Genomic DNA, 18,090 nt, shown 5'->3' with positions numbered 1-18,090 from the left:
ACAGGCAGAGTAGATGAGATGCTCACACAGGGTCCTTGGGATGCCACACGGAAGGGGCCCTCAGGAGCATGCGAAGGGCCAATCAAAGGGTCCAGGGCAAGAGGAACGTCGCTTGCAGCCCAGGCAGGTCCTGGCCGACACCCACCAAATTCGGTAGCAAGTTGAAGCCTGGAAATGGCAGACACAGAAGCTCGACCAAAGGGACACCTCGCAAAATGATACTGCCTGGGAGCAAATAACAACAAGGAATGTACAAAGACAATGGAAGTATACAATAACATGTTTATAAATGACCAATGAAATTGCAAAATATACAACCATGTTATGTTTGAATAAACTACGACCTTTTAAGGCACCAAATCACGTTGTTTGTGGTGTAATTTAAAGGTTAATGGGATGCAGTTAAGTTAGTAAGGGGGGGGGGGAGAGGAGGACTCGCCCCTGGGAGGGGTTTGCTTTTCCTCATGGAAACATTAACTAACTGCAGATTCCTCACCTTCCACCTACCTCTCCTATGTATGAAGTGGACTTTTGAGTATTGAAAAGTTTCCAAGCTAGCTTTCACACTCTGCCTGTGAAAGGTAAATTCTATTGGTTATGCTCCGTGTTCGTATAGTGGAATGTCTGTTGATTAAACTGATGATACTACATATACTTGACGCTTTTATGCATCTCTGTATCATCATTTTGCGATGGTACAACCTCTTGGTGCTCAGAAGTTAATAAAGAGTTTCCGGATCCAGCCTTATGCCTGGAGAGATTCACAAAGTGAAGAATCTACCTGAAAGAGGTTTCCTGAATATAATTTACTTATTCATCAGTACAATTTCCAGGATGCCCACGGATGCTGGCAATCGAATCCTTTTCGGTTGTGGTTACTTTGTTTTTTTACTTTAAAAAGCTTTATTAAATGAAAATAATCAACGTAAAACATCATTACATCTGCAAACAATATCAAAGAAATAAAATGCATCCAATAATAAGAGTGCAAATGGAAAATATAGCCCAATAAAGGGGAGAACCTTATACCAATGAACAATGCTTTTATGAGTTTTTCATATTGGGGAAAAAAGAGAGTAAAGAGGGGAAAAGGGGGGGGGGGGAAGAAGGCAACAAATAATACAATGTCTCATTATCAAAACGTAACAAATAATCACTAAAAGGTAAGAGACAAATAAGTATTCAGGGAGCATGTCTAGATAGATAATCTGTTAAGGGAGACCATAATGGAACTCTTTTGATTAATAAAGGTACAGATGTGGCAAAGGCAAGGTCAAGTCTATGGTGGTGACATAACAAATTCCACCAAGCATTATACGCAATTTTTGTAGTATCCTTCCAATTTGTAGTAATTATTTGAAATGAAATTGCAATAAAAAGATCAATAAATTTACGAACATGACATTGAACATTCCATATGGGAGCCAACCCGCCCAGAAAAATATGAACAGTTTCAACTGGAACATCAGTAGATAAAATATTATTAACTGTAGACCAAATAACCCTAGGACAATAGAAAAACATATGTAACAGATCACTATTGTCGCAGGGGCAAGACCAACACTTTTTAGAATCTAATAGTTTAAATTTACACAAGTCAGAGGGGGTAAAATAAAGCCTATTATAAAAATAAAAAAAGTCTGTGTGGTGCTAGCTGAGCAAAAGACTGTATGTATTTTAGACCAAATGGAGTCCCAGATTTGTGGGGAAAAGGCTGGCCTAGATCCAGTTCCCACACAAGTTCCAATTTGGACTTGAGCCTATCGATAGGAGAATTTGATAATAATCTATAAATAGCTGAGGCTCTAAAGGGAATAGCAAAATCTGGCAGAGAAAAGAGGAGGGATGTATCAGAGGAAGATGGAGTGTCCTGTGAAATAATGGAGGACAGGGTAGGAGTAAGCAATTTGAATGTTTGCTAGTTATACCAAAAGGAATCACATAAGTCCTGGAAGGTTCTTAAGGAATCATTGGTGAGTTAATGTTCATAAGTAATAATACCTTTGTCAATCCATTCCTTCCAGAAAAGCGCTCTGTTGTTGATCTTGAGAGATTTGTTGTACCAAAGCGGAGTACACAAATGAATATCAAAAGGAGAGGAAAAAGAACAAAAAAGTAGAAGTGTTAGGGCTTTAGAATGCTTGAAAATGGGGGATATAAATTTTGTCGGAGGCTGAGATAAAAGGGTTGCTGTAAGGAAAGAGAAGGGAGTAATTCTAAAGAGCTCCAAGCCGTTAAAGGAGAGGAGGACGAATCTGTAAGAAAGGGCCAGAATTGTTTAAGGGTAAAGGCGGAGTGGAAACGTGAAATATTAGGAAAATTGACAATGCCTAGGTTCCTAGGTTGTTGAAGACGTAGAAGCGAGACCCTAGCTTTAAGATTATTCCTAAAAATTTCACAAGAAGGCGATTAATGGATTTAAAAAAAATAGTGGGGAAGAGAGACAGGAAGCATGGAAAGATAAAAATTAACAATAGGAAGCAACATCATTTTAATAGTTGATAAGCGACCCCACCATGAAAGAAAAAGGGGGGTCCAGCGTTCTATGCGATAAGAAAGTTTTTTAAGAATATCATAATGATTGATTTTGATGCTCTCTCTAATAGTTTTAGCATACAAAATACCCAAACACTTGATAAATTTAGGATTCCATTCAAATCCTGAACCCTCGAACATATGAGGAAGGCATAACTCATTGAGAGGAAGGACCTCTGATTTATCAATATTTAGTTTATAGCCAGCGAAAAGAACGCAGGAAGTGCATCAATGGGATTTGAGATGTAAAGTAAAATATCGTCAGCGTAGGCAGTAAATTTGATATCAACATCTTTGAAGATAAAACCGGAATAAGAGGGGGACCGTCAAATTTTTTTTAAGAAGGGTTCTAAAGCCAAAATGAAAAAAAGAAGGTAGAGAGGGCAACCCTGTCTGGTTCCTCTATGAAGAGAGAAATAATCTGATTGAGTGCCATTAACCCAGATGGAAGTTTTGGGGTCGGAATAAAGTAATTGAATGTATCTGTGAACGGTGGAGCTGAAGCCATACCAACGAAGCGCTCCAAACAAGTCCCAATTGACTCGATCAAAGGCTTTCTTAGCATCCAAAGTAATCACGGCAACAGGGGAATCCATTTTGGCAGCTAGATATTTAGAAGGGTTCTGGAATTATCAGTTATAGACCTACCTTTAACAAACCCAGATTGATATATATTAACTAGGTCAGGAATAACTGAATTGAGACGAATAGCCAGAATTTTTGCATACATTTTGCAGTCAGTATTTATAAGGGAAATAGGTCTATAATTCTTGCACAGGGAGGGATCCTTGTCTTTTTTTGGGAAGAAGACAGAGCATTGCCTGTGTGAAAGAACCTCTGGATTCACCTTTAGTAAGGAAGTGATTAATTAAATGGAGCAAATGTGGAACTAAAACTGTCTTAAAATGGAGGAAAAATCGCACTGTAAATCCGTCTGTACCAGGGGTTTTATCCTTGGGAAGAAGAGAAAGCGCAGTGAGAATGTCTTTTTCTGAAATAGGGACATCAAGGGAAGAAAGATCAACCACGGTATCAGAGGATTTAGGGATAGAGCGAAAGAAGGAATCTATTTGTTCGGGAGAAGGATTGGATTCTGGTGTGTGAAGGGAAGAGCAATATTGAACGAAACAATCAAGAATCTTAGCATCCAAGAATTGGGGAGATCCCTGAGAATCCTTAATAACAACAATCTTAGACCTCTGCTTCTTGATTTTAAGGTAATTCGCTAGTGATTTACCAGCCTTATTACGTCCACCATACATTTTGGCGTTAAATTTGAGAAGCTGGTTAGAAGCAGAATCCCAAGAATGCCTATTAAATTGCATCTTAGCCTTAATAAGGGAGGATAGTGAATCAGGAGAAGTAGTAGTGAAATAGAGTTGTTCAAGGTCTTTAATTTGTTAGAGGAAAGAAGATGCCTGAGTGAGGGCCTTTTTCTTCTTACGGGATACAAATTATATAACACAACCACGGGCAGCAGCCTTGAATGCATCCCATATAAAATGAAAATCGGAAGATGTATTTAAATTGTTATGAAAAAATTCATCCATGAATTGTGTAAAATGGTCAGTGAAATAAGGGTCAAGTAATAGTCAATTATTGAAACGCAACGGCAAGAAGCAGGGATGGGGTAAGGATAGTCCATATCTAAAATGACAGGTGCGTGGTCAGGGATGAGGCTAGAGCCTATTTCAGAATTAGTTATAAATTGGAAAGCATGGTGTGAAAGAAAAATGGAGTCAATTCGGGAATGTGAAGCATGCACTGAAGAAAAAAAAAGAAAATTCTAAAGAATCGGGATGGGATATTCTCCATGAATCAATTAGGCCTCTAGAGGAAATGGACTTGTGGAATGACTTTTGCATTTTATTAGGGACCTATCTTACTTAAGATTTACGATCCAAAAAAGGATCCATTAATTGGTTACAGTCCCCCCCAACAATCAGATCATCACTCACATTAGAAGAAAGAATACGTTTTTTTTAATAGGGTTTCGGAGACCCTTAACATTCCAAGAAATAATTCGAAAACCTTTCATAATAGGAGAAGAAGAGAAGAGAAAACGCATATACCAGTTAAGAAAGAAGGAAGTGAGATCAAAAAAGTTGAAGTAGGTAGTGGAAAGGAAAGAAATACATTGTAACTTGATGAAATGAATGATAACGTAAAGGAGCCACCAGAAATATGAAAACAAATAAAAAGCGGAGAGACAATGCATTACCACAATATAGAATAGCAAGAAAAAAGCTGAAAAGGAAGAAGGGAGAATGAAAAAAAGTATTGCCAGGGAAAGAGAAGCGGTGGGAAATAGAAAAAGGAACATAGAGGATGAGAGAATCAATGGAGAGGAGGGAAAAAGAAAGAAGAGAGGACAGGGGAAAGGGGAAGAAGGAGAGGAATGGGAGAAATTAACTCCCGAGAGATAGAATAAGAGAGAGAAGATGACAAAAAGCCAGAGGACTTTAGCCATAAAAACAATTAAATGAAGGACAATGAAGTGGGAGGGGGAGCAGCAAGAACAAGACAACTGCAAGAGCAGAAGAGAAGAAGAAATATATGGTTACATAAAAAACGATATTAAAAGAAGAAAAACAGAAAGGTCATAAAAACCACAAGTAACCATTAAGACAAAAGAAGGGAACTTACCAAACAGGTGGGAAGGAGGGGCAGCAAAACGAAAGGCACAATACAAAAATCGGAGCAGCACAAAAAGGAGTTGTTTAACAAGGACTACAAAGGAGGAACCTGTAAAACGAGAAAAAACAAGGGATAAAGGCAACGGTATAAAAGGGAAACAAATGCTGAACAACATTAACAAACAAACATGAAAACATTAAATTTAGGGTTTGCTGAGTTCCATGGATTCCTCTTTGAGTGTGAATAAATTTACGAAGGTCAGCCGGATCGTCGAAGCTGAAAGTTCTTTCTTTATAAGTCACTTTGAAAAAACAGGGATGGATGAGGCCATATCGAGCATTCATCGATTGAAGAGAAGGTCACAAATACAAAAACTCCTTACGTTGAGCCGCCGATGGTTTAGAGACATCCTGTGTGATAAAAACTTTATTTCCAGACCAAAGCAGCTGCTTATGCTGTTTAGCAGAATGAAGGATAGCCATGAGGTCGGAGTAAAGAAGGAAATAAGCAATGATACCCCTGGGTTTTGCAGTAGAACAGGAATTCTTCGGTCCAAGGCGATGCGCCCTTTGAATATTGACATCTAGGTGCTTAGGATGGCCAGTAATGGGAAGGACCTGAGTCTTCCAGAACTGGATAATGTCTGGCCCGTCCGAACCTTCCGGAATAGCATAAATTCGCAAATTGTTGCGCCGATTGCGATTTTCCAAATCCTCGGAGGTCCTTTTGAGCAGGTCAACTTCCTTTGTAAGACTGGCAACCCTGGATAAGACGTCCTGAGCATCACTGACCTTTTGCTCCACATCAGTTAGCGTCAAATCCAGACTGGACCATTTATCATCAAGTCTCTGGAGAGTTGTAGAAGTATCCGTCATAAAGGGGCGTATGAGACGAAATTCCTCCATAATGTCCTCTAATGTGACAGGGAGTGGGGACTTAGAAGGAGATGGGGGGTCTTTTTTAAGGCGTTTATCAGTAGCTGCAGCATCTTTGCGTAAAGCAGAGGCATTGCCATGGACCTTAGAAGTATGCGGAGGCTCCATTGCGGTACAAAGGCGTGAAACACCAGACAGACCAGAAGATAATTGCAACAGAGGATCGAGAAGAAACCATTAACAGGTGAGCAGAGAGCAAACAAATCACTGAGGCAGCAACCGTGGAGTTAAGGAGTCAAGAAGAGCAAAACAAAGAGTGGAACCCAGCAGGAAATAATGAAAAATACCCCTATTGTAGACCTGAAAGCGTGCAGCGGCACCTGGGGTATATATCAGCAGGGTAAGGGGCCATGAAGCAGTTTGAAGATTGAAGAAATGCAAAAAAAAGAAGGTTGCAATGAGTTTCTCAAATAGGGCAACAGATTCTGTAAGTTGGGGCAGTAAGTCCATAAAAATATCACTCAAGAATGCAGGCAAGTTGTGATGGAGCAGCAAAACATTTTAAAAAACGCTGCGAGGAGAAAGGCAGAAAAAAAACAAAATGGCGGCTGTAACCGAGTGAGGAACATTTCAGTCCCAAATTAACAGAATGGCATCTTGGTGGAAGCGGAAATCATACCCGTATATTGGAGGGTACTTCCGACATCGGAATCCGCCGTTTAGAAGCCAAAACGCTGCCGCGAAACGGACCATTCAAAAACGAGCGCTGCTCATCAGCGCGGAGCTCCTCAGGGTGCGGCCATCTTGGTTCGCCGTGTCGCGCACCCTCCGGTTGTGGTTACTTTTGAAAGTTTATTAGTTTTAAATAGTACACGTGGTAAAGCCGCAGTTTCCCAACTTCTGCATTGTTGGGTCCTGATGCACTTACGTGGGTGGCTTTTGGTAAGCTGAGAGATGACTTTCGGTAGTCTCACAAATTATTAATGGTAAAACTGTAACTCTTTGCATAGAAGAAGCAAGATGAAGACAGTAAAACATTTCCAAATAGGATAATCATTCAGGTTGGTTTTGAGGTAGTTTGCAAAGAATTAATTTTGTGGTCATCAGAGGACATGTTGATATCTGCCTGAGTTTCCCCATCTTTTGACATCATTACAACTCTAAAAAACATGGATTTGCCCATTAATCTAGCTCTTATCTGGTATATTTTGTTTGTTGGAGGCCTGACTTAAAAAAATAAATGTAAAAATGTCCACCCCTTGTCTTTTCCCAATTATGGTAAATTCGTTCTAAAAGCATGTTTTTGTTGGTCTACATCAACAAGTTCATAGTGGGCATTATATATTTCTTTTGTCACAACATTAACTTCTGAAATGTATGTTTTTTCTAGAGAACTAGAGGCCAAAAGCGAAAGCGGAGCTTTGTAACTGAAGAAGAGAAGCCTGAGGTTGGTATAACAGACTATTAGTGTTTCACTCAGATGTACAAAATGCATGCTTACATGCCAAGTGTTAACACTAATAGTCATTGACCAAAGATGTTGTTTTCCAACTTTTTTTGTGATTACAGGAGCGCGCTCACAGAGAAAGACGGCAAAGGCATTCATTAGTGCTACAGAAGAAAATAAGGTCTGATGATCTGAGAACAGAATGTGCTACGTGTAAGGGCATTGGAGACAACGAGAACCTAGTCCGGTAAGTGAGACTCTTTACCTTCCCTGCAGGTGATTCACATTCTACTTCTGTCACTTTATCGTGCCTGGATTGGGGCCGTTCACAGAACAAGATAATTTCTCAAAATATGGCTTGAGTATAAATATCTCTTTGGTCATCAAAATTTGCCTTATTTAATACTTTGATATTGACAAGTTATGTACTTTGATTTACTCCTAATGCAAGCAATCAAATTTTCTTTTGTGGTTGTGGAATGTGGCTTGTCAGTGCCGTAGCGGATCCAGCTAAGAAAGATCAAACAAATTGATTTGTGAGTGGATCCTTAAAAAATTCACTTTAGTCAGTTGAATAATGAAATTAATGGCTTTTCCAAGCCGTATAATTAGACAATGGTGTGTATTTAAAGTGTTTGAGAACACACACTAGAGGTATTTGTGTTGGTTTTATGGGTAATATGATTCTGGAGTTGTAAAAAAAATGGTTTTGAAATGCATTCTAGGTAAGCAATGAAAGATGGAGTTCAGTGTGTGTGCTGGAGAGATAAAGGTTTCCAAGCAGAAGATGCTCACTTTAACTAATGTGCATTTTTTGCTGTTTAATTCAAATCTGCTCCTCAATGTGCTTATTTGTAAGCCAGGTCAATGTGAGATGATTTTAGATAAGTGATTCATATTTCCAAAATAGTTTCAGTATGTTCAAAGTTCCACTTCGTGAATGCCAATAATATTTGCCAAAATCCTCTATATTGGGTAGAATTCTATTTGCAATAGTTCTTTCCAGTTATCAAATTGTTATACCTATTGGCCGGGCTGAAAACATCTTTCAGATATGTTAATTCACTATTGCGTCCATGTACTGGTACCATGTATGATCACACCCACTCCTTTCGTACACCCTGAACTTTTCCCTTTCTTATTCAGTACAGTGTGTATTAGAAATATCCTCCCTCGAGTTTAATGAATCCCTAATTTCAGGCTCGGTATCATTCTACATGTTTTGTGCAGTTTGTTTTTGTTTAAATCCTCTTCTTCTTTTACAGCTTATGTATCTTACTCCACCATGTCGCTGCTTTAGTACATGAAGGTTGTAGTGCTGACTTTTGCGTCAGTTGTCCCACATAACCTCTGCATCCCTGCCTGAGGAATTGTAATCCAGTGCACTGCTGTGCTGTGGTTGCTACTGTCTATTTGATGTATCTCAGGGACTGCCTGGCCTACATGGAGAGAAAGGATGCACCAGTACTAAAGGGGTGTTTGGTTTTGTCATTCAAAAAAGCAGTCCGGATCTAGATACAGCATCATTTTTTACCGGACTTGCTACAGAGTACCATTTCTCCTTTGGAGTTACTGCCCCAAGAGTCACTCACCATCCCAGTCACCGGCACTAGGATAGTGACACAAGGTTAATGTTGTTAGATCGAGCCTACAGCAGCACATGCACTGCTTGCTCAACTTTAGTAAGGGTAGTTTTCAAAGTGCTACCAGAGGCTTTTGCTGGCCTCAAGCTTGCGTTCACGATTGTGTGCACACGCGCAGCTGCCATGTGACTTTTCTCCGTCATGGGTAATTAAGTGCATTGAGATCACAAGCTTGAGGCCAGCAAAAGAAGCCTCTGGTAGCACTTTGACTTCACAGTGTGTTTGTAAATGATTTCTATGGAGAAAAAACTATCTGTTTCTGTGCATTTTAGCGTGCATCCATTCTCTCTCTCTCTTATTTTTTTTCTTTCATAAAGCAAGCTTTGGCAGGGGAGTCTGCTGCTGTATGTCTTTTTAAACTAGCTCTGTGTTTTATGGCCCTCTGCTTGGAAGTTGCTTAATTAATCACTCCTGGTGATGGCTTTCCCTGCAGCTGTGCGCAGCATCGAAAGTATATGTTCGAGGCATATGAGCTGCAGATTGTACACTTAGCATTAGTTCGCCACCTGGTGTTGGGCTCAAATGATTGCATGTTGTTGCTGTCTTGGAAGAAGTCTTTTGTAGTCACAAGATAGATGACTCCTCACTTGGACAATAGTGCGCATGGGCATCGGCTCCATCCTTAGATTGTTTTTTTCCGCCACTGGGTTCGGATGAAACTTTTCCGCTTCGGTTCGAAATCTACTTTTCAAGTACTTTGACGCGCAAAAACTTATTCAAACTTCACCAAACTACTTTCGATATCGATAAACGTCGATTCGAATCCATCAGCTTGATTACGGTCGTCGACGCGGGACGTTGGGCCTATCCACACCGTGAGGCCTACACCTCATGGAAAGGACGCCATTCAAAGATGCCCCAATATTCTCCTGAAAACTCTCCTCCTCATTCTTCACCACATACACCTCCAAGTGATGATGAGAATAGCATGGGGGGTGGGGGGGGGGGGGGGTAGACCCAGATGAGCCTTTTCCCTACCCTGTTGATGATCCCGATTGGGAGTACCCAAACCCACAAGATGTGCCAGATATTCCTGACCCACATTCAAATCCATCAAAACCTTCTCCCCCAGAAGTCAACATTGGTTTTGGGCACTTACTGAATAGGGCTGCCATATATCATGGGGTCACCATGCATTCAGATGAGGCAGGGGAAGACTATTTATTAGATACGTTTGAACAATCACAAAGGTCTGCTCAAATTCTTCCTATGATTAAAGGGGTCATCAAACCTGCTCCAGGGGTATTTACAGATCCTGTACCGGCTAGGATTCTAAACCCTAAAATTGAATAAAAGTACAGGCCTGCTCCTGGGGATCCTGCCTACATTAAAGGACAGCTACCCTTAGATTCCCTAGTCGTGTAAAATGCTAGAAAAAGAGCAAACTCACAGACATCAGGTGAAGCACCACCCCCTGATAAAGAATCTAAGGTAGTAGATGCTTCAGGCAAAAGGATAGCTGCACAAGCTACCAATGCATGGCGTATTACTAACACACAAGCCCTCCTTGCAAGATATGACAGGGCTCACTATGATCAGTTAGAGACATTACTACAATATCTACTTGACCAATGTAAGGTGCAGGCAAACAACCTTATACACAAAGGCATATTAATTTCAAATGCCTCAATCAAGTGGGCACTTGATGTAGCAGACACGGCATCTAGAGCTGTAAACACTAGTGTCCTACTTAGACGTCATGCGTGACTACGCATTTCAGGATTTAAGCAGAAGTGCAAACTACCATCTTAAATTAGCCATTCAACCAACATCAATTGTTTGGACCACAGGTGGACACAACACTTGAGAAAATGAAGAAAGATACAGATACAGCCAAATCTATGGGAGCTTTGCAATACACACAAGCTCTCTTGGCAAGGCTATAAGTTACCTTTGACCATAACTTACTAGATAATAAACCAACAGTTTTCGAGATAGTAAAAGTGCTAAGCTCCCTTGACTAACACCAGTGTGGCTAATCATTTCCAGACCATCAAATGTCCTAGTGTCAAATCTGTGTTCTTGACACAAACTACTAGCGGACTGAAAAGAGCCATGCACTGCACTATTAGAATCACATACTAGAGCCACCAGGAGCTTACTGTTTATGGGGCAGATGCTTGCCACGTGGTTGGGAGAACTATGTCTTCAGTATAATAGATATAGCTAAGAAGGAGATGTGCTACTGTAATAGGGAAACTCTATGGAGCACAGCCAGCATTTAAATGGAATGGTAGACTGTGAGAGATCAGGTCCTTAGACGAGAGAGTGAAAAGTCTCCTGACTGGAATTATATGTAATTCCCTTTTCACTGCTCCTCAGAGGGCCAGCAGTACAGACGATGTGATGAGAGGGTGTAGAAATGGTTAGTCTGCCTGTTGGAAACAATTTAAGTAAAACAAGTACTTTTCCCTATAGTTCTGACTTTGTAGGTCCCAGTGTTCACTTAGTGCTGTTCTTTTTATATATATGTGAGTGGCCGTGAAAGACAGGTGGAGCCTAAGGATGCAGTAGAAGTTTTCCCATTATACCAGTCCCACCCCCTTACAGTGATACTGCCAAGAATTGGTGCACCTGGTGACTGAACATCACTGAAAATGCAGGTGGAGAGGGAAACGTGGAACAACTGAATCAGGATGGGTTTCCAGACTTCACCCGCTTCCACACGTGACTGTGACCAGGTTACCAAGGGCAGTCGTACCTCTAGTATCCCTTCCTTCAGCATCAAGCACCAGAGATAAGTTCTTTGAATTTACTCAAGGAGAGCAAGCAGTAATGTCGGTTCTTCATCAGACTCTACCAACAGTAGCCCATGGTATCAGGCTAACCCGGATACCACACATCCTTCCCCTTTAACATCTAACCAATTCTTAAATACTATGCCTATCGTTTACCTTTTCTTAACCTCATAGGTGCTGCGCCCAGTCCAACGGCCGACGGCACCACTACCTCGGGAGTGCTGTTGTCGGCCGTTGGACGTTTCAGCTGCACCTGCGCAATGGAACGTTCAGCACTGGAGCTGGACGTTCCATAGGAGCTAAGGTGTTAATATAAAGTTAACAATACATACTAATAATTCTCATCAAGTTTACATATCACAATACTAATAATACATACCCTTATAATACTTCTGATTGTTCTTATAGAAGGTATAGTTCTTTTAACTATACGGGAAATACAATTAGCACTGGCAGTAGATGGCATCATCCATATCATGCAACAAAGAGCGTACTTTTCTATTTCACTGCAAAATCTTTTACCTTAGAGGAAAGGAAGTCAATCCTCCCTTTGAGGAGTCTTACAAGCCCCTTTCTGTATTGCAGTCTACTTAACACTCTGAACCTTTGTCTTGTCTCTTATAAGGCTGTTATCCCTTACAGGTTTGATGGGATTCAACTTTTCACAATCGTTTTTGTTGCTAGTATTCTGATCAATGGTATTACTCACCTATTTTCCAATTCCCTACTCCTTTCATCCAAACATCCTCATTCTCCACCAATCCCAGACACCTTACTTCAACAACATTTAGATAATTTCACCACCAACCATTTTTCCCATCTTCTTCCATCTTCCTTCCCATCTCTTTATCCGAAGGCAATACTTTGTTTCACTAAGACAGTTTACTGAAATGCCAGATTCTGTCTGACAACTTGGCAGAACAAGCATACACTTCTAGGAGTTAAAGTGGTTGGGGAAACTTACAACTGCCCAGCTTGACTTTGTGATCCAACTTAACACGCACCTATATATATATTTTTGCAAATAAACCTCCTTTACTCTCTTCTTCTTAACAAAGTATTCTTTGTATGTTTTTTGAGCTACTTCCAAGTTCTACTTAACCACTACTGGTGACCATTTTCTTTCCAGCTCCAAATACATCCAAGCTTTGTTATGCTTGGTAAACAGTTCACGTCCTCTCAAAACTTTAAACTGGCTATAACCAGTCACTGAGAGTGTGATTAATTTACTTAATTCTTTTTCCCAATTCCTTCCTACATTTATTGCAGCTTCCACACTTTCCATGATTGCTCTGTTGAAATTTTCAACACTGTTATGTTAGTGAGATTTTTATAGCGCATAGCTACTCAAGAGTGTCTTGGCGCTGAATCAGGCAGCCTGCAATAACTGTGAATGTCCTGTTAGGCTTGCTGAAGGAGCCATGTTTTTCGTTTTTTTCCTGAAAGAGGAAAGTTTCATTGTGGTTTGAAACTCATTAGGGAGATTATTCCATCTGACCAGCCCGAGCTAGGAAAAGGACCTGCCACCAGCTCTGGACTGACTAATTTTCGTTACTCTAGCCAGACGCTCAGTGGAGAAGTGTAAATTTCTGGAAGGAACATAATCACGAATCCTCTCTCTCAAATAGCCTGCTCCCAAATCATGTAGAGCGTTGTGGACCAAGACCAAGGATTTAAGAGGAATCCTTTTTTTTTATTGGGTTCATGTGCAAGGATGTGTGTTCTTGGGGGATGATTCAGGAGGATCTGGGCTACCGAGTTCTGCACCACCTGAAGTTTGCCAAGAAGGTACTCTGGGAGACCCAGATATAGTGCATTCCCGTAGTCCAGCCTGGAGGTTATTAAATCTTGCATCACCGTTCTCTTAATGTCGTGTGACAGAAGCTAAAGGATTTTTTTCAGGGACGGTAACAGCATAAACAGGAGCTGGTCCGTGAATTTATCTGTGGTTGAAAATATTGCACTATTGAACTTCATTCATAAGTTCCTTATGGTGCCATTTGTGGGCTAGGGAGGGAAGCTTCCTCCGTTCAGAAGGTCCTCCACAGGTCTGTAACTGTTGGGCCAAAACACATAATCTCAGTTTTATCCGAGGTACATTTTAATTGGTTGATAGACTACCAATGGAACACATTAGATCAACAATGTTTAATGACTTCCCCAGCGAGCTCTTTTCCCTTCTCACAGGAGAAGAGAAGCTAGGTATCATCAGCAATGGAGATTATCTAGAGTCTCTCCTGAAACAGCTAAGGGTGTGAGATAAATATTGAACATAGTAGGGCTGAGTTCCGAGCCCTTAGGCACTCCAACCGTTAGCTGAAGAGCCTTGAAAGAAAAAGGGGGCAACCAAACTTCTTGGCTTCTTTCTTCCAGAAAGGAGGTGAGCCACTTAAGGGCAGAGCCCTTGAGTCTTTCCAGGACTCACTGATGGGGGACAGTATCAAAGGCCACAGATAAGGCAAGCATAATCAGGACTACCTTCTGCCCTTTGTCAAGGGTGCCCCTTATGTGTTCCACCACCGCTATCAGGGCCGTCTCAGTGCTGAAATGAGATCTGAAGCCCAATTGATTTGGGTGCAAAAGATTATTCTTCTCCAAAAATTGAGAAAGTTGTGAATTAGTCCATTGCTCCGGAGCCATGCCAAATGACAATGAGGTGTTCAACACTCTATTAGCAATTGTATTAATAACTTGAGCAGCTTTAGCAAGTATCAAGGGAGGGCATGCGTCAGATGGAGGTCCTGAACTTGACTGGACCTTATTTGTGATTGTGGTGTTGTTACCACTTGTAGGTATTTACCTGCGCCTACTAATAAACCACCTTACAACACATATGTTTTTACGTTAACCATAGCTACACTATTCTCTTCCCACTCATTACGTATCTGGATTTGATTCTGCAAAGGAGACCTGTGCAAATAGTCAGACACTTTTCTTTTGAAACTTGATATGTACTCCACCACATATGTAAAATATAGTAATTTTAGTGTCATTCTAGCCAAGTGTGGAGCGCCCTTTGCAGGTTGTTAACACTTCAATCAAAGGATTGTGATCTATACGCACTAAGAATTTAGAGGCCTATATATATATATATATATATATATATATATATATATATATATATATATAATGTCTGAACTTTTCCATCACCCAGACGCAAGCTAACATTTCCTTTTCAATCACCGAGGATTTTTCATCCGTTGCCGATAAGGGTCGGGAAGCATGCAATTCAGAATCCTTCACCCACCTTCATCCTTTTCTTGACACTTGTGTTAGAACCACCCCTAAACCTTTACCACTGGTATCAGTGGTGAGAAAAGTGCAAGTGTCTTGATCCAAACCTTATAAAGGTTAAGCTGTGCATACGCCATCCTTCAGTAATTGCCTTAACTCAAAGGTCTTTTCTGCAAAAACAATTTTGACAAATTTAGAATCCGCTTTAAACAGTCTAGCATCTTGATCCAAACCTAATTAAGGTTAAGCTGTGCATATGTTATCCTTTATACTCTAAAACTCATTTTCCAAGTCAACATTCCATTTAAAAGCCAAGTGTTCTTTAAGTAATTGCCTTAACTCAAAGGTCTTTTCTGAAAAGTTTTTAGGGGACAAATTTAGAATCGGCTTTAAACAGTCTAAACATTAACCTCTGGAAGAATGCAGTCACTGAGGCCAGTCTAAACGTTATTAGAATAAATCTGAACATCCAAAGAGTGTAGTAAATGCTGTCAGATTCCTACTGGCATGATGAAGAGCTATTTGATGGTAAGCTGAGGATAGATCTATAGTAGAAAACCACTTTAATATTCAGTTTGTTTAGTTGTTTCCTTCTGTTCTAATTTATTAAACTAATTGGTTACCTCATCTTTCACTCTCAGGGGAATGTTCCTCACTTTGTGACTCACTGAGCTAGCTCCTTCCTTAAGCACAATCTTATGTACAAATCCCTTCAGTTTTCCGGTTTAAAAAAAGAAATGTCCTGAAATTCTTTCTACCATATTTCTGTTCCATCTGATCGTGGTTGCTCTTATATTAACACCTGATCCTTTTAACTGGGATCTATTGTAATGTTAACACCTTTTGATATTTTCATCGAAGAACTGTGGGTCCTTCTGCAATATACTGCTTAACCATTTCTGTTTGTTCTTTAAACTCAAACTATAACACTTTGTATCCTAACATGGGAATCTTTTGACCTGTAATCCTTACAGGTCATGGATGAATATGCTTTTCAACCAGTTCTTTACCCCAAGTTTTCACAAATTTATCGTACCACACCTCTTTGTTCACAATAGTGAATAGAGAACCCAAATCCGACACTATTGAAATGTTCACTCCCCCTAATATCATTTTACATTTGGGTTTATTTCCTGATGCACTTTCTAAATTTAACACAAGATATTATCAGCATAACACCTTTGGTTTCACTCAATTTAATATTTTCCGATTGGTCGAAATCAGATTTCTCAGTAACATACTTTATAGATTGACTCCATTTTTTATTCTTTCACCTGCAATCTTTGGCGAAGTGGCCAATTACCCAACAATAGGAACACTTAGCCTTAATTGCAGGACATGACTTATCCTTTGCTAAGTGTTCTTTGCTACCACATCAAAAGCAACTAAGAGTTTTAGCCCCACATCACGTTCAAATTTCGAAACACCTTGTACTTTTTTGGTTTTGTGACCTTACAAACAGTTTCTTTATCCATATTAGTAAAATGAAATGAATTTGTACTTGTAAAGCGAACTTATACCCCAACCAGGGTTTCCTGGCGCTGTACGCATACCGCTGTGGAACCCTTCCTGGCTTTTCCCTGTGAAATGTCCACTCCTGGGCAAAGGTGAAGCCAGGCATCCAAGCTCTGTTGGGGCCAGAGTTGCAGAGTGGGACCCATGATTAGAATAGGCACAGAGACGAGAATTATCAGGTCAGAGGAAATTGAGCCCAAGACCCCCCCCGAGGCGGGAATTGAACCCTGGTCCCGGGCCAGACCTCTGCATCAGGGTCTGCCGCTCTAACCATTGAGCCACACTTCTCCACTAAAAGATGTGGCTGCCATAGCACACCTCTTTGAAAGTCCCCCTTCCCTTTTTTTTTTAACTATAGCTACCACATCTTTGTATCGCTTTACATCTTTTGGAGAGGCATCTTTGCTCACCTGCAACCTTTCTTGCAAATTCTGATAGTATGCAATATCTTATTGCTTTCTTTGAATATAGAAAATCTTTCAATAGCTGCACATACAACCGATTGATAGTAATTGTCTAAATCCTCTAATGCATGTTTAGGGTCATGACTATCTGGTACTAGTCTTACTTTCTTCTCCATCTGACCATACAGTCCTAGACTATGTAATAACATTTTCTTCTTTCTTGAAGCAGAAAAGTCTTCGTTGCCTTCTTCTTCCATTGCTGAAATATAGAAGTACTCCTTCCATTCCGGCTATTCAATCTGGTGATCTGAAAGAGGCAAATTAGTGATAGATTCCTTACCTTAGGATATCCCCAGGCGTCATACTGGATCTGGAAAGCTTTTGTGAGCAGTACCCCTGCGCGTCAATAGGCGTCGTCATTTGGCTCCGCGTGTGTCGCTGGCAGCGTATTCGCCAAGATGACGTCACTGGAGCTACTTAGACTCGCCCACGCGCGCTGTCGTCAGTTCTTTCTTTTTCCGTGCCAGCAAGCGCAGATCCAGAGAGAGCGGTACCCTGTCACTTGTTGACTAAAGTCATTGTTTGATATAATTTGTAAGTAAACTTACTCCTGGTGCATAGAGATGCCCGGTTTCAAGCTTTGCGAGGCCTGTCTGCGCATGATGTCGCTGACGGACCCGCACCGTGAGTGTCTCTTCTGCATGGGGCGTGACCACGACACGCGTTGTATTCCCACTGCTGGGCCATGGCCCAAAAACTTAGCGGGAGCGGTCCTGAAAGTGGCTGGAGGCCCGGGAGTCGGCCCCACGTCATTCCAGGCCCCGTGGGAGTTCGAGGGCCCGGTCACAGAGCAAGCACCATCATTCGAAGTCTTCGCACTCGAAGTCAGGTAAGGCGAAGCACAAAAGCCTTAGAATCGTTGCCATTCTTCATCCTCCCCTCGCCGGTCACTGGACACGGCTGAGGGGGCAGGTGGCACGGCACCTGTGGCTCCAACGGCTTACCCACCTTTCCCGGGTCCATCAGCGACTCCGGACGAATTGCAAGAGTTCATGTCTGCAA

General features: G+C 41.1%; 1 protein-coding gene across 11 annotated transcripts in view; it reads left to right on the top strand.

Moving 5' to 3' along the window:
• The window catches only part of PHF14 (PHD finger protein 14), a 1,195,141-nt gene that overhangs the window by 666,458 nt on the left and 510,593 nt on the right, over positions 1-18,090 (top strand). For all 11 annotated transcript variants that reach the window (XM_086941991.1, XM_086941985.1, XM_086941984.1 and 8 more), the window contains 2 exons: positions 7,438-7,494; positions 7,617-7,741. In XM_086941991.1, the coding sequence (XP_086798117.1) occupies positions 7,438-7,494; positions 7,617-7,741 (182 nt within the window). The remainder of the gene's footprint in view (positions 1-7,437; positions 7,495-7,616; positions 7,742-18,090) is intronic.

This window comes from Lissotriton vulgaris, chromosome 10, assembly GCF_964263255.1.
Source record: "Lissotriton vulgaris chromosome 10, aLisVul1.2, whole genome shotgun sequence".
Lineage (NCBI taxonomy): Eukaryota > Metazoa > Chordata > Amphibia > Caudata > Salamandridae > Lissotriton > Lissotriton vulgaris.
Note: the sequence above shows the minus strand (reverse complement) of the source record. Positions and strands in the feature narration are given on the sequence as shown.